The sequence below is a fragment of the Durio zibethinus genome, chromosome 22 (assembly GCF_047325235.1).
Source record: "Durio zibethinus cultivar Kanyao isolate XHJ-2024 chromosome 22, ASM4732523v1, whole genome shotgun sequence".
Taxonomy (NCBI): Eukaryota; Viridiplantae; Streptophyta; class Magnoliopsida; order Malvales; family Malvaceae; genus Durio; species Durio zibethinus.
In genome coordinates, this window is record NC_143183.1 from 1083436 (window position 1) to 1110851 (window position 27416).

Consider the following 27416-nt stretch of genomic DNA (forward strand, 5'->3'; position numbering starts at 1 on the left):
GCAAAAAACTATCCCTAAATTTATTTCCCTTGTCATATAAACAATCGAGACATTTTTTACTACTGCGTATAAATTACACATATGATTAAGGACTTTGTTGAATTTCCATGGAGTATTACGTTCTTGATTTATCCACGAGATAACCACTTTGGAGTCGCTTTCAGTAATAATACCGGGCAGTGGATCGATGTTAGCTTCCACCACGATTATTTGCCTAATAACGCAATTAAAATTCTTCCACACAGTACATCATTTTGTTTGAATTTTGAAAGCTAATCCTACATTTTTTTTTTACCAGAAGAAGAATTTCAATCTGACACAAACATTACAATTACATTAAAAAGTAAAGGTACATTTAAAGCATAGGTTTTTCTACCGATGATGTCTAGTCTCAGTGTAAGAAGATACTTGTAGCCTTACCTAAGTCGAAGATCTGATGTATGAATTTTTTAGAAAGTTTGTTTTTGTTTCCGTTTTCTTATAATTTGTATCGTTTAATTAAAATTTTCTTTCATTTTCTATTCTTTATATATTAATGATCTCTATACGATACAACTTAAATTCTGAAGGCTAACCAGGGTTTTTTGGATATTCAATTTGCATTGAAGTCAAGTTCATACAACCCCCAAACCAACGCTGCCGTGGACAGTGCCACCGGCAACGGACCAAACATCCACAGCAACGTAGGAAATGATATGCAGAGCACCCGGTTTCCGATTAGGGCCAAAGCAAACCCTCGTTCAAATATGGTTTGTGTGTAGGCAGGATCGGATGAGAACTGATCATCACCAGAAGCATTTATCAAGAAATTGGCATCAATCAGATATCCCAGGGCCATTGAGTAGCATAAGAAGCTAACCAACAGAAACAGTGATGCTGAACCATACTTTAGAGCATACATCCTACCCGATTGTGAGCCGAAAATTTCACTGTTGAAAAGATGGTTGGCAGTGTATGTGTTGTTTGTCAAAGCAGCCAACGCTAAGTTAACCAGGATGGCTGCGGAAGCATTGAGAATCGTGGCCATTAGAGTGTTTCTCAGGCTTTGGACTGCCAACATAGCCTTCTTATCGTCACCCTGCAATAGATCAGATTTTAATTCATACCAATGATATAAATTAACAATCAAAATTTGGTATTAACAGGGTCCCCAGCTTACCTGTTTTATGTCTAGAAACCATGTTTTCCTCCTAAACTTGTCGAGACCAATTTTGGTAGTAGAGGGCTTCTGCTTGAAGCTTTGCCAAAGACGGGCATGATAACCCAATACAAGGAAGAGACTAAAGGGGATAAAGACAGTGTCTAGATAGAGGATGAGTCCCATTTTTCAATAGAATTAATGAAGGAAGCTATACATTTAGTAGCCAAATGAAGACTAAATATCAGAGATGGATGGTGACATATATAGTGGAATTATTAGGTCGGAATGTAAAGAAATTCTATAGTTACTCATATTTCTGTTGTTGGTGGGCTTAATTTGTGGAGGACATGTCAAGGGACATTGAGTTGGGACACGCAGGAGACCAAAGGAAAGCAACCCATTTTTTTTTTAAGTGGCAAGTCCACTAATAGCAACCTAAACCAACCTCAACCACATTGTTGGTGTCAACAAGAGAATATGCTTTGACTTTCCTTCACCTTGCGTAACATTCCCGACTTGGTTGGCAATGAGCTTATGTTAGTTGAAAAACATAAAACAACAAAAATGAAGAAAGCAGCATATAATTCCCATTCTAGAACGTACAGTCGTACAGCTTGGATACAAACTCCCCCGGATACTCTTACTGAGCAGGAATGTGATTGGATCACTAATGACTTTGGTTTAATTATAAGAAATTAGGCTTAGATTACATATATTGTTCTTGCTTTACCTTATCTCCAAATTAAGAGTTTTTTAAGAGAAATAAATAAATTTGACAATCTAAAATAGAACACAATGATATAATATAAAAATGATACGAATAAAAAATATAAAAATGATATTGTTTAAAATTTTAATAAAAAATATAAATAACTTTAACAAAATAAAAAAAAAATTTATATTTTCGTGTCGATATGAATTATAACACGTAATTTTTATATAAAATATAATATAAACATATAAATTATCAATATTTTATATAACATAAATACACGAATTATGATGAGCAACAAAATCTGCTTCACTGACGGCAGTGCCACTAAAATAAATCTCCAGAGTCATACATTATATTCTCATCTAATATGGTACACGTATTATGTCACATTAATTCTTTATCAGCCGTCCAAGGAACACGTATGGTAAATGGGTTTACTTTTGGAGGGAAAAAATAAAAGCCATATTATTACAATTTTATGACTTTTTTTTTCAAGGATATGATCGTGACATCTAAGCACCATTGATTAGTTAATTAATAAAATTGATTTAGAGCTTCAAATGATATGATCAGTGAAATGTATACTTTGCAAGTTAATGGGCTCTTGACTGATGAGGCTGATTCATTTATATATATGAAACGAGGCGGAAGAAGCTGAGCCCAACAGAGAAAGGACAAACATAGGAATGACAAAGGCTGACGGGGTGGCTCTCGCATGGATCTAGTAAGCCCACATAGAAAAATATCATGACCCAATACAGGTATTGGGCTGATGAATAATAGGGAAATGAAAGGAAGGCGCCAGGTCGATGTCAATGGTTATTGTCTGGGACTCATCAGTGTATTTGCAGTTGTTGGCTGTTGCTCTCTCTTTCTTTACCAATTTGCAAAACACAATGGCAAAACCAACAGCATTCTGAGTAAAAGAATAGGAGCCCTGAACAAAACTGCTTAAAATATGAGGCAGAGAGAGTTTCATAGGGGAGGGATTAAGATTACTATGTTTGTGTTAGTGGGTTTGTTTCTTTGGTTCTCAAATGTTGACGCTTCCATCCATGAGTATAGAATGGAAGCTTTTAGCCCAAAATCAGATGCATTCTTTTTCCATGGTGGCAGTGAAGGCCTCTATGCTTCTAAGCTCCATGAACCCACTTCCCCTTCTGAAACTAAACAATCTTTCAAGGGAAAGTCCATTATCGGGTACTTTACAATTTTCTGAACTCTTTCTTCATTTGGTCTTTCCTTTTTGCCTTTTGTTTCATTTGAATATGCATCTCTTTCTAATTTGTATGCTGTTGGTGTTTGTTGCTTGGACTTTGATTCACATTATGAATCATCATCATTCCCTGTTGGAAATTTTCAGTTTTGACTCGGTTACCTTTGTGAGGCCGAAAGAGTATGTTAATAGGCAGAATGAAATGCAGCAGAACACAGGATTAGTGGAAGCAATCATACTTGATGTTAAGGATAGAGAAAGGATTGGAGGGTCTTTCTTAAAGTCTGATCATGTCATTTGCTGCAACAAGCAACTTTCAGACCAAGGGTCCTGCAAACTTGGTGAGGTTATCATCCATAATAACCCGAACAAACCCGGGTGGCCCAAACGCATTAAGACCTTTTTTCAAGGGAACAATGAAGAAGTTAAAATGGATCTTGAAACAGTTGAAATAAGCAGCACTGGGATGTACTACCTCTATTTTATGTTCTGTGATCCGCAACTCAATGGTACTCTCATTAACGGAAGGACTGTCTGGAAGAACCCCAATGGTTATTTACCTGGGAAGATGGCTCCTTTGATGACATTTTTTGGTCTCATGTCTTTGGCTTACCTTGTGCTAGGCCTTGGCTGGTTTCTAAGGTTTGTTCAGTTTTGGAAGGATATCATTCATTTGCATTACCATATAACGCTTGTTATTGCTCTTGGAATGTGCGAAATGGCTGTCTGGTACTTTGAATATTCTAATTTCAATTCAACTGGGAGCAGACCAATGGGTATTACATTGTGGGCAGTGACCTTTGGCTCTGTTAAGAAGACTCTATCTCGCCTTCTTCTTTTGGTGGTGTCCATGGGCTTTGGGATGGTGAGGCCAACTCTTGGTGGCATAACATCAAAAGTACTTCTCCTTGGTTTGATATATTTTATTGCGACAGAGGCACTTGAACTAGTAGAACATTTGGGGAACATTAATGACTTTTCTGGGAAAACAAAGTTATTTTTGGTGCTACCTGTTGCTTTTTTGGATGCTTGTTTTATTCTATGGATATTCTCATCACTGTCAAAAACTTTAGAGAAACTTCAGGTAAGACTCTTTCCACTTAAGCTATTATTAGTAATGCATAGAGATAGATGAAAGAGAAATGGTAGACATCAATGGACAATGCATATATCTGCTAACGTGGCATGAAGCTATTAGCTCAATTAGAAATCAAAATTCACTAAGCCTTGCTTCTTAATTTGTAGTGGGTTTAGTTACAAGAAATTTCCTGGCAGTAGTAGGCTCTGTATAATAAGACATGATTTTCTTGTGAAAATTTAAATTATTCATAATGATAGTCTTATCTAAATTGCAACAACTTTTAAAATGATCCATTTCTTTCCATTTTTTCCTGTTTTTTCTTGGGTGTAGACGAGGAGAAACTTGGCAAAATTGGAGTTGTACCGCAAGTTTACTAATGCACTTGCAATGTCTGTGTTGCTTTCTATTGCTTGGATCAGCTTTGAGGTAATACTAGTTCTATCCATTTTAATGTTCTTTAGGTGGCTTGGTACATGGAATCTTGGAGACCCAGTTGGCATCTTCTTCCTAGGTATTTGAGAATTAGAAGATGCTGAAAAACAATGTACTTTCTTGTTGGTCTAACATAAACAACCTTGGTAATCTTTCAATAAACATTCCTGGGAAAGCATGCTAGTGTTTGATAACATGAACATTGTTGGTAATTTGGTATCTTGCATAATATTTCCAACATGCCCTTAATGTCGACTGGCAGGTAATTCTATGAAGTATCTATATTAGCTCAAATTAATGAATCAATTTCATTTGGCTTCTTACTCCAGCAAATAGTAATTAACATTATTTTCTTTTTTTTTTTTGGTTGTACATATAGTAATTAACATAATGAATCCTTGTTATATTCAACTCAACTAAAGCTTCACTTCAAGCTAGTTGGGGGCAGGCTATATCATTCAGTATTGCATGATTAAGGGCTAAAATATTTGAAAGATTTAAACAAGCCAAATCCTTTGTGGTTCAACCAATTTAATCTTCAGTCTGCCTCTACCTCTCCGTATTCTTCATACTTAGATCAAATCATTCTTATGTGCCGAAGTATCTCTAGCTCCACATTGCTCATGACTAAACCTTCTAAGCCGCCTTTCCCTCAGTTTATTTTCAATCAGTGCCGGTTTTTGCTTCATAGTGTATTCTGTTCTACCACTATCATCCTCTCTCGTTCTACCTATGTTAAGATTATGCCCCACATTTATTAAGTTTTGATCCTACTTAGTCTAAATCCTTCAGAATCAACACACCCCTTAGTTTCGTCTACTAAAACAACATCTGCAAATGCAAATAATAGGCAGCACGGTATAATATCAAGCCCCTACCAATCTCACTAATCCAAAGTTATTTAGACTTCTAGCATGTCCTTCGTATAAATCCCTTTTAATTGGAAATTTACTATTTTTGATACCACTAGTTGTAATACCTGCAAAGACTCTTGTATACATGTCCTTAATTTGATCGTTGAGTTTTCTAATTGAGCTCGAGCTTGAGCCTGGCACTTGGTCGGCTCTCATGGCTTAGCACGATCACACCCTATGCATCACAGGGTAAAGTAACATGCCAATCTCTCTCTGTGGGAATGACTTTCCCGCAAGGGAGTGAAAAGAGAGGTCTTGTGTGCCCATTGTGGTACTTTAGATTTCTGCTTCAGAATTCCCAGGCATTCCGATGGATTCATGTTTCTCTGTGCCAAACATCAGCTAAGTGAAGTTTAACATTTTGTAGTTTCCTCTTTCCATCATATTTGTGGATACTTTATCTCCACCAATCACCCTCCCCTCCCCAGCCCATGCACACGCTCACAGACACCCAAAAGAGCTCTGAAACAGAAACAAAAGCAAACAAAAGAATAATTGAAGCTCCTCTGGTTTCTCTTGGCTCAGCTATACTTCAATGCGAATGATCCACTGAGTGAGTTTTGGCAAATTGCATGGATCATCCCAGCTTTCTGGAATATGCTTGCATACACTGTCTTGGTGGTCATATGTGTTCTCTGGGCTCCTTCACGTAACCCAACCAGGTACTTGCATTAATATTTTCTCCTTGCAGTTTGTGCATTTCAGTAAATGATGGTTGGCACTTACATTTACCTGACAAATCTCTCTCTTAAACAGGCAAGTTTTAATTTTTATGAGTTTAATGGTGACAAAATAATTTCCTTTTTGTGTAAACTGTAATATTTAAACCATACATTGTTTCTATTACTAAATTTTGATATATATATATATATATATATATCCTTACATGAAATGGAATTTTTCTTTTTACTTTAGTCTGATTCTATAGCATAGATAAATATCCATACATTAGATCCAGTGGGTCCGACTTTTCCCTGATTTCATGCATAGTGGGAGCTTTATTTCTCTGGACCTCTTGCATAACGATGCACCGGCCTCTTCCATAATGAGAGCTTTATGCACCGGACTGTCTTTTTTTAGTCTGATTCTATAGCATGGATTTTGGTGGGAGGCAGATGTCTCATATTGTGTTATATGCAACACGAATAAACAACATGAATTATCTTTAAATAGCGAGCTGCAACATAAATTATGATTTAACTACAGGTTTGAGCCAGTACTTGATTTGACTGTACATTTAGTTTGTTTTGTGGGTGATGTTTGACTTTGATTTAGAGTAGAAGGAAAAGTTGATAATAATTTTGGCCATTAATATGGTTGTGGGCTTGCAGATATGCTTACATGGAGGAAATGGGTGAGGAGTCTGATGAGGAAGTTATTGCATTGAGCAGTGGGGACAGTGCAATGAAGCTGGAAAGGCAGGCTATTATTGGAGATGCTCTTGAAGAGGATAAGCGCCAATAGATGATATCTCCAGTCTATTTTAGCATACCTAGGAAATATCTGTAAATCTTTGCCATACAGTATGTGTTGCTATAGGCATGAACAGATAATAAATTTTATTTTTATTACTCCATCCATTGGAATAGATTATAATATGCTAACTTGATAATAACAATAATTTCTTGTTTGGTTTTTGTCCAAAAAAAAAAAAAAAAGAGAAGGGAATGGGGCAGTGCAGGCATGACGTGTTTACCAATCAGGAAAAGGAACACGTGTATTTCATGTAATACAATTTACATCATTAATTATCGTCCCTGTCTTGGGTCCCTTCCTTTTGTCTTGTTCGTTAGGGGAAATTACAAACTGAGGCAATGGAATCGAAAGGCGGTTGCCACAATGCCACTCCATTGCTTACACAATACGGGTCTTCAATATATTCTTTTTTAATTATTACCACTTTGTTCTTTCTTTTGTAGTCTACGATATATCCATAGATAATGTAGATAACAAGCCAAAGCCCAATCTTTTTCTCAGCATTGGATTTATCATATCAAAACTTTGAAAAAGCTTACGACTTCTTCAACGTCTGCTTCTTTTCTCTGGATTTTCTCTTTAAAATCAAACAAACGCCTTTTTTTACCACAGCAAAAGCAGAAGAGAAAGAGAAAATTCAGCCCCCAAGAAGGATTAGGAAACTTAACCGGCCAAAAAAAGGTGACTTTTATGCTAAGGTATTGATTGGAAGATTCCCCATCTTGAGTTATTGTTAGAAAAGTTTCTCATTTTGGATCGGAGAAAAGATGAGAGAAAAGTTTGGGTTTTTAATTTGCTTATGGATTTTGTTATGTGGGAATTGTTTGGGGAGGTTTGTAGTGGAGAAGAACAGCTTGAAATTGACATCGCCAGAGTCAATCAAAGGAGTTTATGAATGTGCGATTGGGAATTTTGGGGTTCCTCAGTATGGTGGAACCTTGGTTGGTACGATTGTTTATCCTGAAGCAAATCAAAGGGCATGCACGATCTTTGATGATGTTGATATCTCCTTCAAATCAAAGCCTGGTGGACTCCCCACTTTTCTTCTTGTTGATCGTGGAGGTCTGCCTTTTTTTGTTCCTTTCTATTTCTGATTGATGATCCAATTTTGGAAGTCAATGATTTCAATTATGATGGGTTTTTCTTTTACTTTCTATTAATGTAAATATGGTACTTATCTTAATTCAATGGAATTTACTCTTGTGTTTTTATGAGTTTTACACTACTTAAATATGCTGGCAGTTGGCGCTTGTTAAATTTAGCAATGCCTACTGTGTTGATTTAAACTTGTAGGTCTTAGGTATTTGAGTTATTGTTTCCTTGGTTTCAGTTTGCTCTTCTCAACTAGGTTTAAAGGCTCCTGCTTCTCATCTTTAACGTTGCTGTTCTGGCAGATTGTCTCTTCGTCTTGAAGGCGTGGAATGCTCAGAAAGCTGGAGCTGCTGCTATTCTTGTTGCTGATAACAAGGATGAGCAATTGATTACCATGGATACCCCTGAAGAAGGGAATGCTAGAGTTGAATACGTGCAGAACATCACCATTCCATCAGCGCTCATTAATCAATCACTAGGTGACAGCATCAAGAAGGCCCTTTCTAGTGGGAAAATGGTTAATATGAATCTTGACTGGAGGGAGTCGCTTCCACATCCTGATGATCGGGTTGAATATGAGTTTTGGACAAATAGCAATGATGAGTGTGGGCCAAAGTGTGACAGCCAGATAGAGTTTGTTAAGAACTTCAAAGGAGCTGCTCAAATACTTGAGCAGAAAGGGTACACTCAGTTCATGCCACATTATATAACTTGGTATTGCCCTGAAACTTTTATTTTGAGCGACCAGTGCAAGTCACAGTGTATCAATCATGGGAGGTACTGTGCTCCAGATCCTGAGCAAGACTTCAGTAAAGGATATAACGGTAAAGATGTGGTGGTTCAAAATCTTCGCCAAGCTTGCCTTTTCAAAGTTGCTAATGAAAGTAGAAAGCCATGGCTTTGGTGGGATTATGTTACAGACTTTGCTATCCGCTGCCCAATGAAAGAGAAGAAGTATACCAAAGAGTGTGCAGATAAAGTTATCCTATCTCTTGGTAGGTTAATGCTTTATACATACTGCTCTCTATTATATTTGATTCTTTGAATAGGCCACACACGATAATGCTGCTGCTAGAGTGCTAAGAAGGTGCTAATGTTATGTTTTGATTGATTTTATTTCTTTAAGAATGGAGCATTAGACCACTGAATTGGTCCCCTTTTGTTTGGGGTAAAAAATAAGTAATTTATTCTTCCTGTTTATCCCCCAGTATATATATATAAAATGTTTCCCTTAACTTTTTCTGCTTTATTTTTACCAAAGTTAATGAAATTAGATAGTTTTTGTTGTAGCACTAATTAATTTATATACATTTACATGTGCATCTACCTGTATGTGTATTTGTTATGTGTGTGTGTGTGTGTGTGTGTATATATATAACTCTGATTTAATTGGGACCTATAAAAGCAAAAGAAGTCTTATTTTCCACAGGAAATGTTGTATTTACATCTGACAGGCGTACTTATGTTTAGTGTATTGGTCTTCCATTCTCTGCTTTATAGGTGTTGATCTCACTAAAATAGACGAATGTATTGGAGACACTGAGGCTGATGTGGACAACCCAGTTCTTAAAGCTGAACAAGAAGCACAGGTCAGGCAATTCTTAAACTTTATAAGTCCCGCAGTTCCATCTATGTCATATCTTGTCATTCAGTTTCTTATTTATGCTGTAATTATGGTTTCAGATTGGCCACGGCTCCCGTGGAGATGTAACTATACTGCCAACTCTTGTGATAAATAACAGACAGTATAGAGGTTTGAATCAGAATTTACTGCCATTGCCAGCAATTTGACTGCATGAATTACCTTTTGTAACCAATAACTTCTTTGATGGATGTAGGGAAGTTGGACAGAGGAGCTGTTCTCAAGGCAATTTGTGCAGGTTTTCAAGAGACCACAGAGCCAGCTATTTGTTTAAGTGAAGGTTATCATCTATTGCACTCAATTTACGAGCATTTTCTTCATGTGTTCTCCTTTGAAACTTACTAATCACAATTTTATTGCATAATCAACACATGCTATGCCCTCCTTTGTTTACCGTTGAACCAAATGACAGAGTTACTTCAGTGTTGTTGATTGGTAAAATGATTACAGAAGCTGTCCTTTATTAGCTGCAGACCTTTTCTCACATATCTGTTTCGGTGCTTTTGATAAGCTTCAGTAAAGTAATAGTTATCTCTCTACAAAGTTGTTCCCATGCTATTTTAGTTAGACTATGATAAATTTGTATTTGCGGGTAGAGACTACCATAGAGAGGATATTCATTAATTTATCATGAATTGTCCTTGGCAGACGTAGAAACCAATGAGTGCTTAAAGAATAATGGTGGGTGCTGGCTGGACAAGACTGCTAACATAACTGCATGCAGGGTATGTCAGTTACAGGAATTTTTTTGTAGATTAACTATATATTCAATTTAATTTTTTTGTAGATAAATATATATTCAATTTAACCTTTTTGCTGATGTCCTTTTTTACTTGTAGGATACCTTCCGAGGAAGAGTGTGTGAGTGCCCAATGGTTAACGGTGTGAAGTTTTATGGAGATGGTTATATGCATTGTGAAGGTAAATATTTTTCATTAGTAAGGAGGCAACTTAGTGTGAAATTGTTGATGGAAATGATTGGTGGTTACACTTAAGGGTTATAATCAATACTAAAACAGAAATTCGCATTTTAAAACTCATTTATATTTAGTTCCTATGCTATAATATCTTCTTTTTTGATTTAACAGCTTCTGCGGCTCTACATTGTGAAATAAACAATGGAGGATGTTGGAGAGAAACACAGGAAGGAAGGACATACTCTGCTTGTGTTGTGAGTGCCTCTCTCTCTGTCTCTTTTGCTGTTTCTCTCTCTCTCTCTCTCTCACATTTTTATTGTTTCTTAGTTATTTGGTTCTGGAATGGATTGTTCAGGATGATATTTCGCATGGTTGCAAGTGCCCACCTGGATTCAGGGGTGATGGAGTCAACAGCTGTGAAGGTACTAGGATTTCCTATCTGCTTTCTTTATTTAACATCCAGAGTCATGCTCAACACTGGAAATAGACAACTCATTGAGATTTTTGTTATCTGCTTTTAGTCAATGAGTTCATTTAATATTATGCATGGTGTTTTCCACTAATCTGTGGAACACATGTAAATTATAAGATGCTTAACCGCTATTTTCTGTCAGATTTGTGTCTACTAAGAGACAATAAAAGTTATCTATTTTAGATTCTGATGCAGTATCTTAATTTCAATTTATATTCTCGGCATCTAAAATGCTTTGATAGGAGGATGGTAAAGTCTCAAATCACTTCTAGACTTATGATATTTTCGTTTTGGCAGAGCTTTTAACTTAAAGTGCTCCTTGATTGCAGCTGCATCAAATAAGTTTCAAGCTTTATATTTGTTTATATCTCTGTTGGTGAACTATTTCTCACATATAACTGTCTCCCAGATGTCGATGAGTGCAAGGAGAAGCTGGCCTGCCAATGTCCTGGGTGCAAATGCAAAAACACCTGGGGCAGTTACGAGTGCAGCTGTAGTGGTGGTTCATTGTACATGCGAGAGCATGATACATGCCTCAGTGAGTATCTTTGGGGCCTGCAGTGATAGACAAACATTTTATGCCATCTTACTCTTTGTAGGATGGTCTCTATCGGCTATAAGTCTTTTCTTATAATGTGTTCCTGGATCTTGTACTATGGTAGGAAATGCTGGTAGTGGGTATAAGACTAAGCTAATTGTCCGTTTAATTGCCCGTTTAATTGCTTGATTTGGAGATTGGCATTTAGGATCTCCATGCCCCTCTATTGCATTATTTTCTACTGCTGATATGTTCTATTGCAAACTACGTAGGTAAGAACGTTAAAACAGGGTTAAGCTGGGGCTTTGTTTGGGTAATAATTCTTGGACTGGTTGCTGCTGGAGCTGCTGGATATGCCATTTACAAGTACAGAATCCGGGTAAGATTGTTGTAGCACTAATATATCTGATGTTCCTATGTATCCCCCACAGATTATAGAGCTCATTTTAGAACCAATTGAGGTGTTCCTGATAAGAGGCATCACATAGTTATTAGATGCCTGAGTTGATATTGACACACGCAGACCTTTAGAACCTTATAGGTATTAATAGAAGGGTATTTTTGAACCAAACTGGAAATTCTGGTTTTAAAATATTGAAACCATACCTAACTGAAATTATGTGGAAAACACAAAAGGAGTTGAACTTAATTCCTGGTTTGACTCGGTTTCTTGTTTAGTTTGGCCTTAAGTTTAGAAACCAAACTACAATATCTGAAGTTCAAATCATATCAAACCCACTCAAATTGTTCCAAATAGTGCAAAGTTGTTGTTAGGAGTTAGGACCCACCTAAAAAGCCAAAGAAACAGAAGTTTCCTTATTGAGATGGTAGTGAATTAAGTAGGGTAGGTACTTTTTTAAGGTTGAGCCAAGATGGGGGCAATTGATTGCTTGTTTCTTAATTAACTGCTTGACTTGCATCTGTTATTTTTTTGCCCTTTTTTTATTAAGGATCTGCTTTCGAGTAAAAAAGACCAAATCTGGCTAATAGGACAGATTTGGGTTAGAAATTAATGCAGCAGTTTTATCAATTAGACTCCATTTTAAAACTGAAATGATTGACAGGAGGGCTGTAATTAATCACAACTCTAATAGCACTTTAACATTGTTTCTAGTAAGAAAAGGCCTAGATAGTCTAAAGGGGGGAGCATTTTTTTTCAATGAATGATTGATGGTGAACTGAATTTTCATATTGTTCTTGGAACTTCATGCAGAGCTACATGGATTCAGAGATTCGGGCTATAATGGCACAATACATGCCATTGGATAATCAACCTAATGAAGTCCACCATCCAGATATCTAAAATAACAGCAGCCCGATGGCTAACAACTGCTGTGGGAAAAGAGGCACAAGGACTTATTCTTAGGTGGCTGTCTGCATTCTCTCATTTCATTTGGTTATTATTAGGCGTAATACTTATCCAGTGAGAAGTTGTAATTGACTTATTTGAAACCATGATGTATTTACGAATGAAACTTTGAACTAGTAAATTAATAGAAATTGGATTACATAATTACTTGGAACAAATTTAATTGTAAATGCATAATTTTTCTCCTTCACCCTTCCAAAAATCAAAATTAAAGCATAGCAGTTTTGGATTAACAGTGGACAGAGTAATTGGTTTTTCCTCGTGCAAATTGGATTAACATCTTATGCTTTACTCTATCTTAATGTATCTGTATAGAATAATAAATGCTGGACCAAAGGCACTTTTTGCAATGCTCACATTATCAACTAACTCGTCTGCCAAGCAACTTCACATTCAAAGATGCTGAAAAATCTCATACGAAAATTCACCTGTGTATACAAGAATTAAGTGGAAAAAAAATAGGACACCTTTATTATTCAAAGCTTCTAATGGACATAGGGGAATAGCAAAATATTTAAATATTTTTAACATTATCATGAAGCATCAAACTTCATTCTTTTAACTACCTCTCATATCATCATATCCATATGGATTCACAACACAAAAACAACCAAGTCAAACAAGGACCTAAAATTCGGCATTCTTTCAACATCATCAAGAGTTTGTAGTTTCTTCTTGTGGTATCAATTCTGCTTTCTTCAGAGCCAAAATGATGCTGTATTTAGATATTTTTCCTCCCTGGATCCAAGGAAAAATTAAACTTCTCAGAAAATGTACAAGACAACTGAGGATATTTCAACATTGGAATCAGAAATGGAAGTACCCTGACAGAGAAAGATTAAAAATTTACCGAGGGGAAGGGTGTCCATGCGTGTGTGAGGGGTGGGTGGGAGGAGTGAACTGGAGACCTCATGACAGAAGGTTTTGCAAAACATATTGAGTGCAGTCGCTTGAGAATTTAACATATGTTGTTATGTAAAGAAAAAAAATGAATGACAAGTATACATGTAATGGGCACATATATATTGGCCCAGGCTCAATTCCAACTCTATGTGCAGCAGATTCAGATCTTTATGATAAAGAAAAATGAGGTAAAGAATATAAAGGTTTCCCACAATGAACTGGAAAGTGTCCATAGATGGAGATTAGAACCTATTGTGCATGTACACCTTTTTTTTTTGGGGGGGGGGGGGGGACCAGAGATTGAACATACACATCAATAAAACTAACCTCAAAAGAGCACATCAATGTTCTGTCCCAGGTTCCAAGCCTGGCTTCTTATTTTGTAGAAGTTTGTAGATATAGAATGCCACCACCGCACCACTGCATAGGAAAGCAAGATGTCAGACAACATGTACTTTTCTTTACTGCAATAGCAATGCCTTCACAAACTAAAGCTCCAGCTATGAATCCAAATAAAAAAAATGAACTGCATAATATACCTGAAAGGAGTGTATGCCAATGAATAACACATGCAGGCAAAGCTAATATTTTCATGCAACTTTGAAAGAGCAAGAGACAGCACATATTTCCACGGGCAAAGATAAATTCAAATTTGTTATACATATTCATTCCTCCTTTTATGCCATCCTATAATCATGTTTTAGAATACGCAAGGCTTGTAAACTTATAGTCATCAATATTACACCCTTCTTAGCCGCACAGAAGTTAGAAGCAGCCTCTAATTTTCATGTATATATAACAGAAAATTTAAAATGTCAAAAGAATTTTATGAACCTGACTAAGGATGTAAGAAAGGTGCCCAGAGTTGATCTCTGCAAAAAGCATTGGAGCAGCAGAAAATTAGAAAAGAAATAGTAGCTAGAAACAAAATCGGTGGCAATTTAAAAACCAATAAGCAAAACAAAGTTACAGAGACAGAAGCCCCACCCGAACCAGCAAGCTTATCTCCCTCAAAAATAATACAGATGCGATGACTGCAGAAAAACATAATCCAATTAATAAAATATAAAAGATATGTAGTCTTGTATTATTTAAGTTGCAAAAATCTGCAAATTAAGAAAAATGTAGCAACCTGCTTGTCCTTTGGTGGCAAGAGGAGACGACTCTCCTCTATCATATGATTTTAAACTTGATACACTTAATGCCAAAAGAGCTCCACCTAGAATAACCCCGAACCTAATGGCAGATATGCTCCCTGTCAGCATGAAAGAAAGGAATCCCAAAACCGAAAGAATAAAACCTGCCAAACCCAAAAAAAATAAAATAAAAGAAGTTTCAAGTTTTTGTGTATGAAATTAAACTTTTTAAGAAAATGACAAATGGGGATCAAGTCATACTGACATAAATTTATGTCTACATGTACAAGAAATATTTTCATAAACCAACTTAGAGTTAACAACTTACTCGTTCCTGTCATGCATGTAAAGTTTCAAGTCAATTCGATTCCTCTATCATTTCGATCGGGTTGAAATTTTACTATTATCAAACAAATACTTAGACAATTTGACATTATTTGAAATTTGACATGCATGATCTTGAACATCTTGAATAGAGAGTAAATATTTATCATATAAGAAGATATAAAAGAATGTAAAATAAGTGGATCAATACCATAAGGTATCCCAACGTGAAAGTCGAGAACTTTGTTAACGTCCTTGAAATCATCTGCTGAGGAAGAGAATGTTACAACAATTTCTTTGACTTCTGGAGGGGAATTCTCGGCTGCCGTTGAGAGGTAAACTTTGCCTTCTTCACTGATTTCTTTTACTATTTCATTCAAATCATTTTTGGCTTTTTCTGCTTGAATTTTAAGCAGCTCCGAAGTTTCTTTCATAATAACCAAAGCTTTCTCGCAGAAAAGTTCGTAAGCTTCTTGGGACACGCTTTTCATCATCAAAGCATTTTCTTTGAATAATTCTAAAGCCTGTTTCCATGCTTCATTTGACTCTTCTTCGCTTCCTATTTTCACTTCATCCTTTTCTCTCTCTACTTCCATTTCTGAATGCTTCTAAAAAAATTGAAAACTTAAAAATCATTTTATTAATATTATCCCAAAAAAAGAAGGAAAATTGTGAGTAATAAAATGTCATTGGAATTTCAACTCACGGATTCTTCGTGGGATGCTGCGAAAGCGACGACGGATTGGTTGAAGGATATCCGTCTATTGGGAGAGCGAAAATCGAGGGCTAAACCTTTGGGAGTGGCGATAGAGACTCTGAAAGAAGACGGCATCAGCCGCAGAGACGGAGACAAACACAGTGCCATCGGAGAAGCAGAAGCACGAGTCAGTCTCTTCAATGGCTTCAAGGCGGAGCTAGCGCTAGGGCTTTTGATCGATAACATTTCTTTGGATTGTTAAATTTTTTATTATTAGGGACAAAGAAAGCGAGAGGCCAAATGCACGAGAAATAATTTTAATTTGGCAGAGAAGGGGATTTAGGAATTTATTGTTGTTGCTGGGTGTCAAAACGACGTCGGTGAGGAAACATTGTCATCCTTCCTAGTGGTTTTGTCTGGGAAATAGGAAGTAGGAGCATTATGGCTACGAAATGCGATGCTTTGATGCCACGTAATCAAGAAAAAGTTTTGTCCGAGGGGTCCCCACAGAATCGTGGTTGGTGAAAGCTGTGATATGGTACATGGAAACTACGTTGTTCTCGCTACTCCAAGTTACTTTTCTTTCCAATTGTCATCACATAATCATGTGATTCTCGATTCTCGGCCGTTGGATAGTTAATTTTCCCCTGTTTCTATTTTTTTAACATAATCTACACTTTGTTAATCAACAAATTCAACAAATCAACTCCGACGATTTGGTATTTAAATTTTTTTTTGATAAATTTAAAAATAAAATTTTAAATGCACTAATAAATTATTAAAAAATTAATTCAGATAAAATCTTAGAATATCTTTGATCACATTAATATATATATATATATATATATAAATATATCTAATGATTTTTTTTTTCTTTGGTGTGAGATTGCTTGATTGGAGGGGCAGAGGACCGATACCTTTATGAAAGCTTAATTAAGATTAAGATCTGCATATATGCTAACTAAAGACGTTTATTGTCAGGTAAAGTGAAATGAGCCTATTTTTAATATTAATAATTTATATATTTATACAAATTTAATTTAATTTGACATTTTGATTTTCAAAATCTTTTTAAATTTGGCTTATATTAAAAAGATAAATTTTAAATTTATTTATTAAATTTAATTTATATAATAAAAAAATAAAAAAAAATCTTTACTTTTTTTTGTTTGGGCTTAAGCCAAAATAAAAAAAATTTTAAATAAAAATTTATATATATACTTATCTAATTATAATATTTTAATAGTATATTTTATTCAGATCAAATATATCGGGTTTAGATTTTAATTTTTTAATCTAAATTTGATTCAAAATTTAAACGAACTTAAAAATTATGATCAAATTCTTTTAATGAATTTTAATTTTTTATCTAAATTTTTTAAAAATTTTGGATGGACTTTCAAATTTAAATGGATAATTTAGGTCTTGAACAAATTTAATTCTAAAACAACAAGAGGAAAAAGTGAAAGCTGAAGCAAATTAAAACTTTGAGGACAAAGTGAACATGGAAAATGAAAAATACGCATCTGCTCATAGGTGTTCTATCTGACACTTGAGCTTGTTACAGAACATGTGAGGTGATTCAAAGCAGATCATATCTCCATCATTTTAGTTTCAGTTTCTTGAACGGTTGTTGGAATTAATTTTAAGAGATTCAGGTCGAAGCTCATTGGTCTCCCTGAGCTCCCAAGTGTTGACAGTTTTAAGTGTATTCTATAGACTTTGAATCGACCACCTGCATGCTTAAGTTTGGCATTGCTCTATTGACAGCATCTTGGAAGCGGAAGGCTCTCGGTTGCACAAACTGTGCTCTTCAATCTTCCTGAGAAAAGAAAATTTACAATTGTTGACAAAATTGAACCATTCACACCCCGGGAGCCCCTGTATTATGCTAGAATCTATTTGGTACAGCAGATGGGCTAGTCAGGATAGGGTAGGATATCAGCATTGAATAAGTTCAGGTTTAATAAGAAAAAAAAAAAAGGGAAAGCCATACAAGTAAAATGTGGGCAGATCCCACATTGTGGTTTCAGAAAAATTTTAAAGAAACAGCACTCTTCCCTGCAGGCCAGACCAACGCATGCATGCCCCAAACAAGGATGGGAAGCTGACAGAATACATCAAGCGTTTTTATCACATCCTATGCAATAACTGACAGATTCACACGTCGCATTATCCAGTTTACAAATCAGGCTTCGAGTTCAATATCGCCATCGAGTACAATAAGCAGTACAAGGCAGAAATAAATGGAGAAATAAAGAGGAACATATGTTTGCTGATCCTATCAAACAAGGAGCATTCATGACAAATCACCTTCTTCATCATCTATAGCGACCGTATGTGCAAAATGACTAACAGTTAAGTCCAAATGTTTACTAAAATTAGGCTATCAAGATTAAAAGTGCACAACCAGGTCACACAAGAATGCACGTTCTATTGAACTTATATAAACTCTTTGCTTATGAAGGAAAAGCAACAAAGAACAAAAGCAACCAAACAGTTCCTGTTGAGAAGTAACTTATATAAGTTCCTTTAAAATCAAATTACTTTCATTTCACTTGGCGAGCACAAAAAACAAAGCATGATAAAGCATATATTTTCACTGGTCATCAAAGATCAAACCTGACGGCGAGTCATGGAGTAATGGTAAAATTGTTTCTTCGTGATCGAAAGGTAATGAGTTCAAGTCTTGAAAACAATCTCTTTGCAAAAATTTTGAAGAAAGGTTACGTATCATGGACCCTTTCTGCAAAATTGCAATGGAAAGGTTGCATATTATGGACCGTCATCTTAACTCTCGCAAAGCGAAAAATTTTGTGCACTGATCTTTTATTAAAGTTCAAATGCCTTCAAAAAAAATTAAAAAACGAATAAAAATTGGAAACCTTTTTAAAAACATATAAAAAAGACAAGTTTCACCCAAAAAAAATTCATTGCTAACGTCAAGTTTGGTCCATTGAAGTTAAAATTTGTGAATCAATTTATCATCATATGGTCATTGTCCAACCAAAACGTCAAACTTTCTCATTTATCCCCTCTAAAAAAAAAAACTTACAATGTGGAAATTGATCATCAAATTGAGCTTGACTTGGATTCACAAGAAAACAACACAGTCGATATCTTGATTAGCCAGATTCAAAAGTGCTGTCCTAATCAGACTTTAATTTCTAATCTTGTCTTAGATCTATATGGGAATTGAAGGAGGTTCCATTCTATTCTAATTACTTTATTAATTGGCGACAAATGGATCAAATCCAACTAATTAGCACATGCATGGCGTTGGCATTGGGCATTGAAAACAGGAAATTCCACATTAATTATACAAGTTAGTCTTCCTTCCTTTCTGCATGCCCCTTTTGATCTGTTGAAAAAATCAACTTAAAAGATTGAGACTCCGCGCCATTTACGCCACTCATATCCAATCTAATCAGTTCCCCAAGGCCAAAGAAAGCTGAAAAACTAAATGCTGATTTATAATTCTTGGAATGGGCATTTAGGGTTCAAACGATAAAATGGATCTTTTATTTCATAGTATAAATCATCTGATAAACGAAAACAATTTAATTAATTTGATCAAGTTAACATGTCCGGTCAAAAATTTTGAATTCCATATCAATTTGGTCACCTGCTAACATATAAAAATATTAACTTGTCGTCTCCGATTAAATGGTAGATTGTCAGCTTAACTCAAACTTTCAACGTTAATCTTAATTTCGTTACTTGAAGCTCGGATCACCTAGACTCAGATACTCCTGTCGCACAAAGCTGCAAACTTCGTAAGTCAGCCAATGTGCAAAAATTAAAAAGAAACTTCAGAAGTTAGTCAAAAACGAAAAGAATCTAAAAGCACAAATCTTGGCTTGCAACAGCCAAAAATGTCAGGTTCCAAGCATTTGAAGACGGGGAAGAGACCAAACAACAGTAGATTTTTTGACCCAAAATTTTATTTTTTTATTACATAAACATAGATAACTTGTCATGATGATCTCCTCTCCCCCATTGGGTTTGCCGAGAAATTCCAGTGGACGTAAAGCTAAACCGTGTTTGTTCTGGAAGAACAAAGCATCAAGGGGTAGGCAGGTGTTGTCGTGTTGTTGTCTTTAATGTTGTACAATATTATTTTGCTTTTACAGCTTTGTCAGATGTTCAAATAATGATATGAAGTTTTCATTCCTGTCTGGGCTTGGGGTAAAGTTAAAAAGTGTAAGACCATGTGATTTACATTAAAAGTAGCAACCCCTTTTATATAGGGTAATGTCTTAATTTGAAGTTAAATTTCTTTACTTTTACTTCAGTATTTAATTATTTTATTTTCTATTCTTCTTACTAAATAAAATTAAAAAATATTTTGTAATTTAAAAGACAAAATAAAATTTTTTTCTTGATAAAAAATAAGTAAATAATTAAGAATATTTTAAATTTTTTATGCAAATTAATCTGTCAAATTAGTTTGATTTACGAGTCTATATTAATTAGTTATTTCATCAATTTAAAAATTAAATTCCTTTTGACATTATCTATCATTCTTTGAATGGATAATTAATTTTAACTTAGTTCAGATTTATCAAATTATCTTTATTATTAGGACTAATTTTGAACAATTTAATCTTTATTATTAGGACTAATTTTGACCAATTTAGACTGTTCAAAATCTTTTATTTTAAAAATATAAATAAAATCGTCTAAATAATATTTATCAATTTTATTTTCTCTACTCTTTATCATCTCTTATTTATTATTCTCTTTGATCGATATTTGATTTAAAATATCTGAACATAAATGTTGATCATCTCAACTTTTATTCTTATTTATTTATTTATTTTTATTTTTTTCGGCACCAAACAATGTTAAAATTATTTAAAAATCACTTCATATTGAATTTAGAATAGTATTTGCTACTATAAAGAATCATTAAGGAATATGCTCCACAATTAAAAGTTTTTTTCTTTACATTATGGTGTTGAAAATAATTGTATTTTATGATTAAATTTTAAAAATTTAATTGGCATGACAATACTACGGGAAAGAACTTAATACTTTATGGGTGCTTTTAAACCAAGTAATTACTTTAAATCATGATTTGAAACTATTTTTTGACATTAAAAAAAAAAAAGACCATAGAGAAATATTGACAGAAAATCATGGCAAGTTGGGGGATGGCCAAATCAGATGGTAAAGCAAATCAGATGTACCACGTGTATGTCTCATAGGATTCTGATTTGACCAAAATAAAAAAAAAATAGAAATTCAAAAAGAAATAAATACATAAATAAATAAAAAGTGAAACCCCATTATTCATCGTTTTCCCCCCCAAAGCCCAAACCCTCTGTTTTTAGGCCTCCGGAGCTTTAATTGCTTCCCTGCTTTACTCTTCTCTTCTCTCTCATAGTCTCTTTATTACACCCAACATACCAACCACATCTACACTTATTTCCATCATTAATTATTATTCTTTTTCTTCTCTTCTTTCTTTCACTCCCCACTCCCTCTTTATTTCTTCACCATCGCCACCTTTTCAGCTAAGCTGACCTGACACAGCAGCAGCTCCAAAACTGTGTCTTCTCGCTTTCCTTTTTCCCACAGGTTTTCTGAGCTTGAGTTTCTAGTAAGTAGGTTTTAGCTTTGGAGCATTGGGGTTCTTTTTCTTAGCTGAAACTAAGAGGAAAAACCTTCGAAAGTGGTTTTGATTGAGGGAATCCGTTCTTTGTTTTTGTTTTTTTTGCTTTGGGTCGAAAAAGTTCTGCACTATCTATCTCTTTGTTTTGTTGAACTCATTTCTGACCGTCTTCTTTGTCCTTTTGCTAGCTTCATCACTCTAACTCTTCCTTCCCCTTCTCTGCCTGCTCAGTGTTCGCACTCACACCCCAAAGTTTATCCTTTTCAAGCTTCCATTTAATCTATCAAGTAGAAATAGATATAAAATACCAATACCATGGAGGCTTAGCATTTTTTTTTTTTTTTTGCTATTGAGTTGAAGGGAAAAGAAAATGCTGTTAAAGGTCTTAGTTTTTCTTGTTTTGGTATCAGTTGTTGGAAACGCTCAACAGCAAACTTTCAACGACGATGTTCTGGGGTTAATCTTCTTTAAAGCAGGGCTCAAAGACCCATATGCAAAGCTCCAATCTTGGAGTCAGGATGACAACGATTCCTGCAACTGGATGGGTGTTAAATGTGACCCGACAACTTACCGGGTCACTGAGCTCCACCTTGATGACCTTTCTCTTTCTGGTCACGTTGGCCGTGGCTTATTACGGTTACAGTTTCTTCAAGTTTTATCGCTTTCGAATAACAACCTTACGGGAACCATTAACTCTGAGCTTTCTCACATTGGGAGCTTGGAGGTTATTGATTTAAGTGGAAACAGCTTGTCAGGGTCGATCCCTGATGAATTTTTTGCACAATGTGGGTCTCTAAGGTCGGTCTCTTTCGCAAGAAACAATCTTACAGGGCAAATTCCTGATTCTTTGAGCTCTTGTTCCACCCTTGTGGCGGTTAACTTGTCGTCTAATCAGATTTCAGGGCATTTACCATCTGGATTTTGGTTTATGAGGAGCCTTCAATCGCTTGACGTGTCTGGTAATTTGTTGGAAGGAGAGATTCCTGAAGGAATTGGAAATTTGTATGATTTGAGAGAGATAAATTTTGGAAACAACAGATTCTCTGGGAGGCTTCCGGGAGATATTGGAAGTTGTTCACTATTGAAAGTGGTTGATTTTAGTAAGAATTATTTGTCTGGTAGCCTTCCGGATTCAATGCAGAGGCTTGGTTCATGTACTTCAATCAGTTTACGAGGAAATTCTTTCAGGGGACAAGTACCCGATTGGATTGGAGAATTGTCAAGTCTTGAGAGTTTGGATCTTTCTGCAAATGATTTTTCTGGTGGAGTTCCATTTTCTCTGGGAAATCTGCAGTTACTGAGGGAATTGAATCTGTCAATGAACCAGTTTACAGGTGCATTGCCAGATTCAATGGCTAATTGTTTTAACCTTTTGGCTATAGATGTTAGCCAGAATCTGTTGACAGGTAATGTTCCGTCATGGATGTTTAAGATGGGTGTGAAGAGTGCGTTGATTTCTGGGAACAAGCTTATTGGGAGCATGGAAAGACCTTTACTCCCTTCAAGAGTGCCATCTTATCAAGGCCTTCAGGTCTTGGATCTTTCTTCAAATGCTTTATCTGGAGAGATTCCATCTAACCTTGGGGTTCTTAGCAGCTTACTCTTCTTTAATATGTCCAAGAACCATCTGTTTGGTTCCATTCCGGCCAGCATAGAAGAATTGAAGAGTACACTAGTTATTGATTTAAGTGACAATATGCTGAATGGAAGCATTCCTTCAGCAATTGGAGGAGCAGTCTCGCTCAAGGAACTGAGGTTACAGAGGAACTTTCTATCTGGGAAAATTCCAACTCAGATAGTGAATTGTTCATCGCTAACAACTTTGTAAGTTCTTCCTTACTCTTTTGTTTATTTCTTTTAAGGGCTTTATGTTGTGTTATATGCATTGTTATTTAAACTTTAAAGGTTTCTTAATACTGAAAAAATTTGTATTAACACTTTAACTTTACACTATTAGGCTCTATCTAATTAATGTTAACCACTACACCTACTTTTGAAGCTGTTAGGGTGTTTTTATGGATGATTCACCGAGGGTCTGAGACCTTTAGTTAAATGGATCATGGCTAATTGGATTGGCACTGATCACCTAAAATCCATTAGTTCCTTTAATTTATCAAATAATATGCGGCTAAGTTGTTGTACAAGTAAATGGTATCTAAATGACCGTTATCATTCTCCAGGAAGATTACAGGTCCCTTGCTATCCTAATAGGCTAATGACTTGCTGTACATTGTTTGATTAGGAAGCAAGGCTGTTGCTTGCAATGTTGTAAATAGACAAAAATTGGCTTTGCTGCAATTGAATTGATCTGATTAATTTTTTTCCCTTTTTCTGTAGTCTGAGATTGATGTTCTCCTATTTTTGGGTTCAATGTAGCAGAACTCATTATACATTCAAATTTTAAGCTATGACCTCCAGTTTTCTAACAATTTTGTTCTGGTTTCTATTTCAATGGTACAGAATTCTGGCCCATAACAAACTATCTGGCTCAATCCCTCCTGCTATGTCAAACTTGAGCAACCTGCAGTATGTAGACTTGTCATTGAATGAACTAACTGGAAGCTTGGCAAAAGAGCTGGCAAATCTTTCTCAACTCGTTTCCTTCAACATCTCTCACAACCACCTTCGTGGTGAACTTCCACTTGGGGGCTTCTTTAACACCATCCCTACTTCATCTGTCTCTGGAAATCCATCATTGTGTGGTTCCATTGTCAACCGCTCTTGCCCAGCTGTCCATCCCAAGCCCATTGTTCTCAATCCTAATTCATCTGACTCCATTGGTGGCTCCTCTCCAAATCACCACCGCAAGAAAATTGTGCTCAGCATCTCTGCCCTCATTGCTATTGGTGCGGCGGCTTTTATTGTCATTGGTGTAGTAGCTATCACTCTTCTCAATATCCATGTCCGCTCTTCTATGTCACGTGCTCCTGCAGCTCTCACCTTATCTGGGGGGGAAGATTTTAGTTGTTCTCCTACCAATGATCCAAAGTATGGAAAACTTGTAATGTTTTCAGGGGATGCTGACTTTGTTGCTGGGGCCCACGCCCTGCTTAACAAGGACTGTGAGATTGGTCGTGGAGGGTTTGGAGTTGTTTATCGAACAATCCTTCGTGATGGGCGTTCAGTTGCCATTAAGAAACTGACTGTTTCAAGTTTGATTAAGTCTCAAGAGGAGTTTGAAAGGGAAGTGAAAAAACTTGGAAAGATTAGGCACCATAATATTGTAGCTCTTGAAGGATATTATTGGACTCCTTCCTTGCAGCTCCTCATTTATGAATTTGTTTCCAATGGGAGTTTGTATAAGCACCTCCATGATGGGTCTGGCAGAAGTTGCCTATCTTGGCGACAGAGATTCAACATAATTCTTGGGATGGCCAAGGGTCTGGCCTATTTGCACCGAATGAATGTTATTCACTATAATCTTAAATCAACTAATGTTCTGATAGATAGCTCTGGTGAGCCCAAGGTTGGAGATTTTGGCCTGGCAAGGCTGTTGCCGACATTAGACCGCTGCATCTTAAGCAGCAAAATTCAAAGTGCACTCGGTTACATGGCTCCTGAATTTGCTTGTAAGACCGTGAAAATAACAGAGAAATGTGACGTGTATGGCTTTGGTGTCCTGGTCTTAGAGGTGATAACAGGGAAGAAGCCAGTGGAATACATGGAGGATGATGTGGTGGTGCTGTGTGACATGGTCAGGGGTGCGCTCGAGGACGGTAAGGTGGAAGAATGTGTTGATGGGAGGCTTCGGAGTAACTTCCCAGCTGAGGAGGCAATTCCAGTTACAAAGCTTGGTTTAATATGTGCATCTCAAGTGCCATCAAATCGGCCAGACATGGAAGAAGTAGTAAACATTTTAGAGCTAATCCAATGCCCTTCTGATGGCCAGGATGAGCTGGAGTAAGCGATTAGAGATTGAGATCTTTGTGTTTCCCGGTGAAGAAGAATCCAGTTTGTTCTACAGAAAAAAAGATTTAAAACTGGTCATGAAATGCCCTCCGCCTCACTTTTCCCCCCAATTTTTTGTTCCTTAATGTTGTTTTTTCTTTGTGCCTTAATTTTTTTTTTTATCCGTTCCTTTATGGTATTTTGTTACATACAAACAATTTCACTTACTGGATTCCTTTTCACCGGCTCCATATGGCACTTTGGATATTATTCAATATCAAAGATATTTCTGTTCAACCAGGGTCTCCACTGTTGCATTATCCTGTATTTGTTTCATTATGAATGAACTGTATTTCTTGAAAGAATGAAGGAAAGCAAGGAAAAAATGCTGCCTGTAGGTAAGAAAAGGAAGAGGAAGTGAAATAAAGCAAAACAAAGCAAGCTGACAAGGTGGGAAATCAAAACCATAAAAAGTGAAAGCACAAGAATCGAATGGTATGATAGTAACACATGATGATGTTGAAGACAAGCACTCATTTGCTTTATTTACACTTTAATTTTTTTTAAAGCTTGAATTCAATCTTTTCTGCTTTTTCCTTTTTAGAATATTTGGCACCCTTGAGATACAACATGGTCAACAGCTTTTAGCAATCAAACCCAACACTCATGGTCACCCACTGATGGTCATTTTCTGCCCAAACAAACCCATTTCTTCCCTTTCAAAGTTGGTTACCAAAGTGTTTGGTTGTATCATAAGCATTTGATCCCCTGTTTTCACAATCTGGTCAATTATTAATTCTTCATTTTCAAGTTTTAATTTAATCCCTCAGGGAAGGGGCCTTGGTCATCATTGCATGGGGGTCCAGAGAAACATTTTTCTTTTGACTTTTTTTTTGAATGGTGGCAAGCAAGCAAGCATGGCATATTTATTTAGTGCATGAAAATCAAGAAATCATACCATTTCCGCCATGGGAGTCTCAAGGTTTTATTTTTTATTACAGTTACTCTTTTGAAAGAAATATTATACTAGAATTCTTTACCTAATTCATGCTGAAAATTTGTTTAAATTCTACAGCACAAATACCAGAGATAGAATCACATAAGTGGCAATCTAAGACTGAAGGTTTTTAAACTATTTTTAAATATCAACAACAGTATGATTTGTTAATAAAATATTAAAATTTTGTCATAATAATTAAAATTTAATCCTAATAATTTAAAATACAGGAAAAAAAATTGTAAGTGATTAGGTTGGACCAGCTTCTGCCTGCTGCTAACTTGAATTCTAATGAGTATAATATATAGGAAGGAAGAGTAAACGGCACGTAGACAAATCATTACTATTATTATTATTATTATTATCTAAAACTTAAAAGAAAAGGCAAAGCTATATTAATGTATTCTTGAAATTTGTGAAATAATGTGTTCAAAAACAAGAAGAATATTATAACGGGTGTGTGAATGTGATTGTTCTTTGTTTGTGAGAGACAAAATGATAGACCCCCTGCGCGACTTTTACAAGGGATAATAACGATTTAAGTTAGATTAGATTTAATTTAATTTTTTAGATAATATATAATATTATAAATTTTTAAATTTTGATTTAAATTTAAATTTTTTTGATTCAATTCGATCAAAAATAAATTTTATCGATTTGATTTATTAATTTTTAAAATTTATTTTTTATTTATATATTATTTTAATAAAATTTTTAATATATTTAAATAAATTTTTATATATAATAAATATTTTTATTTTATAAAAATTTAAAATATATATAATATAAAAAATATATAATTCGATTTAATTTATTTTTGTTTTTTAATTTTAATTCAAAATTTAATTT

General features: G+C 35.4%; 5 protein-coding genes across 7 annotated transcripts; 3 read left to right on the forward strand and 2 right to left on the reverse strand.

The window, feature by feature from the left end:
• Window positions 1–64: 64 nt before the first annotated feature.
• Window positions 65–1418, reverse strand: LOC111307194 (transmembrane protein, putative (Protein of unknown function, DUF599)). Its single transcript, XM_022905206.2, has 2 exons — window positions 1160–1418; window positions 65–1078 (listed from the first exon to the last, which is right to left on the reverse strand). The coding sequence occupies exons 1-2, from the start codon at window positions 1322–1324 to the stop codon at window positions 593–595; spliced, it is 651 nt and encodes a 216-aa protein (XP_022760941.2). The 5' UTR covers window positions 1325–1418; the 3' UTR covers window positions 65–592.
• A 1246-nt stretch (window positions 1419–2664) lies between these two features.
• LOC111307615 (uncharacterized) lies at window positions 2665–7120 on the forward strand. The gene is made up of 5 exons (XM_022905660.2): window positions 2665–3056; window positions 3220–4156; window positions 4484–4579; window positions 6025–6161; window positions 6831–7120. Exons 1-5 carry the CDS (start codon window positions 2815–2817, stop codon window positions 6961–6963), a joined length of 1545 nt encoding a protein of 514 aa, XP_022761395.2. The 5' UTR covers window positions 2665–2814; the 3' UTR covers window positions 6964–7120.
• A 282-nt stretch (window positions 7121–7402) lies between these two features.
• LOC111307614 (vacuolar-sorting receptor 1-like) lies at window positions 7403–13163 on the forward strand. Of its 3 annotated transcripts, XM_022905659.2 has the most exons (12): window positions 7403–8037; window positions 8370–9062; window positions 9568–9656; window positions 9751–9820; window positions 9906–9989; window positions 10358–10434; window positions 10549–10630; window positions 10798–10880; window positions 10982–11048; window positions 11508–11636; window positions 11909–12015; window positions 12850–13163. In XM_022905659.2, the coding sequence occupies exons 1-12, from the start codon at window positions 7743–7745 to the stop codon at window positions 12937–12939; spliced, it is 1866 nt and encodes a 621-aa protein (XP_022761394.2). In that variant the 5' UTR covers window positions 7403–7742; the 3' UTR covers window positions 12940–13163. The 3 variants fall into 3 exon arrangements, 2 of the variants coding, with proteins under 2 accessions (XP_022761394.2, XP_089607913.1); XR_016332049.1 differs by lacking the exon at window positions 12850–13163 and having other exon boundaries at window positions 11508–11756; XM_089751787.1 differs by lacking the exon at window positions 11508–11636.
• A 290-nt stretch (window positions 13164–13453) lies between these two features.
• Window positions 13454–16388, reverse strand: LOC111307617 (protein FATTY ACID EXPORT 3, chloroplastic-like). The gene is made up of 7 exons (XM_022905661.2): window positions 16075–16388; window positions 15580–15976; window positions 15041–15208; window positions 14896–14942; window positions 14743–14780; window positions 14236–14328; window positions 13454–13743 (listed from the first exon to the last, which is right to left on the reverse strand). The coding sequence occupies exons 1-6, from the start codon at window positions 16309–16311 to the stop codon at window positions 14250–14252; spliced, it is 966 nt and encodes a 321-aa protein (XP_022761396.2). The 5' UTR covers window positions 16312–16388; the 3' UTR covers window positions 13454–13743; window positions 14236–14249.
• A 4686-nt stretch (window positions 16389–21074) lies between these two features.
• Window positions 21075–25867, forward strand: LOC111307195 (leucine-rich repeat receptor-like protein kinase PXC2). Its single transcript, XM_022905207.2, has 2 exons — window positions 21075–23506; window positions 24143–25867. Exons 1-2 carry the CDS (start codon window positions 22053–22055, stop codon window positions 25584–25586), a joined length of 2898 nt encoding a protein of 965 aa, XP_022760942.2. The 5' UTR covers window positions 21075–22052; the 3' UTR covers window positions 25587–25867.
• The last annotated feature ends 1549 nt before the right edge of the window (window positions 25868–27416 follow it).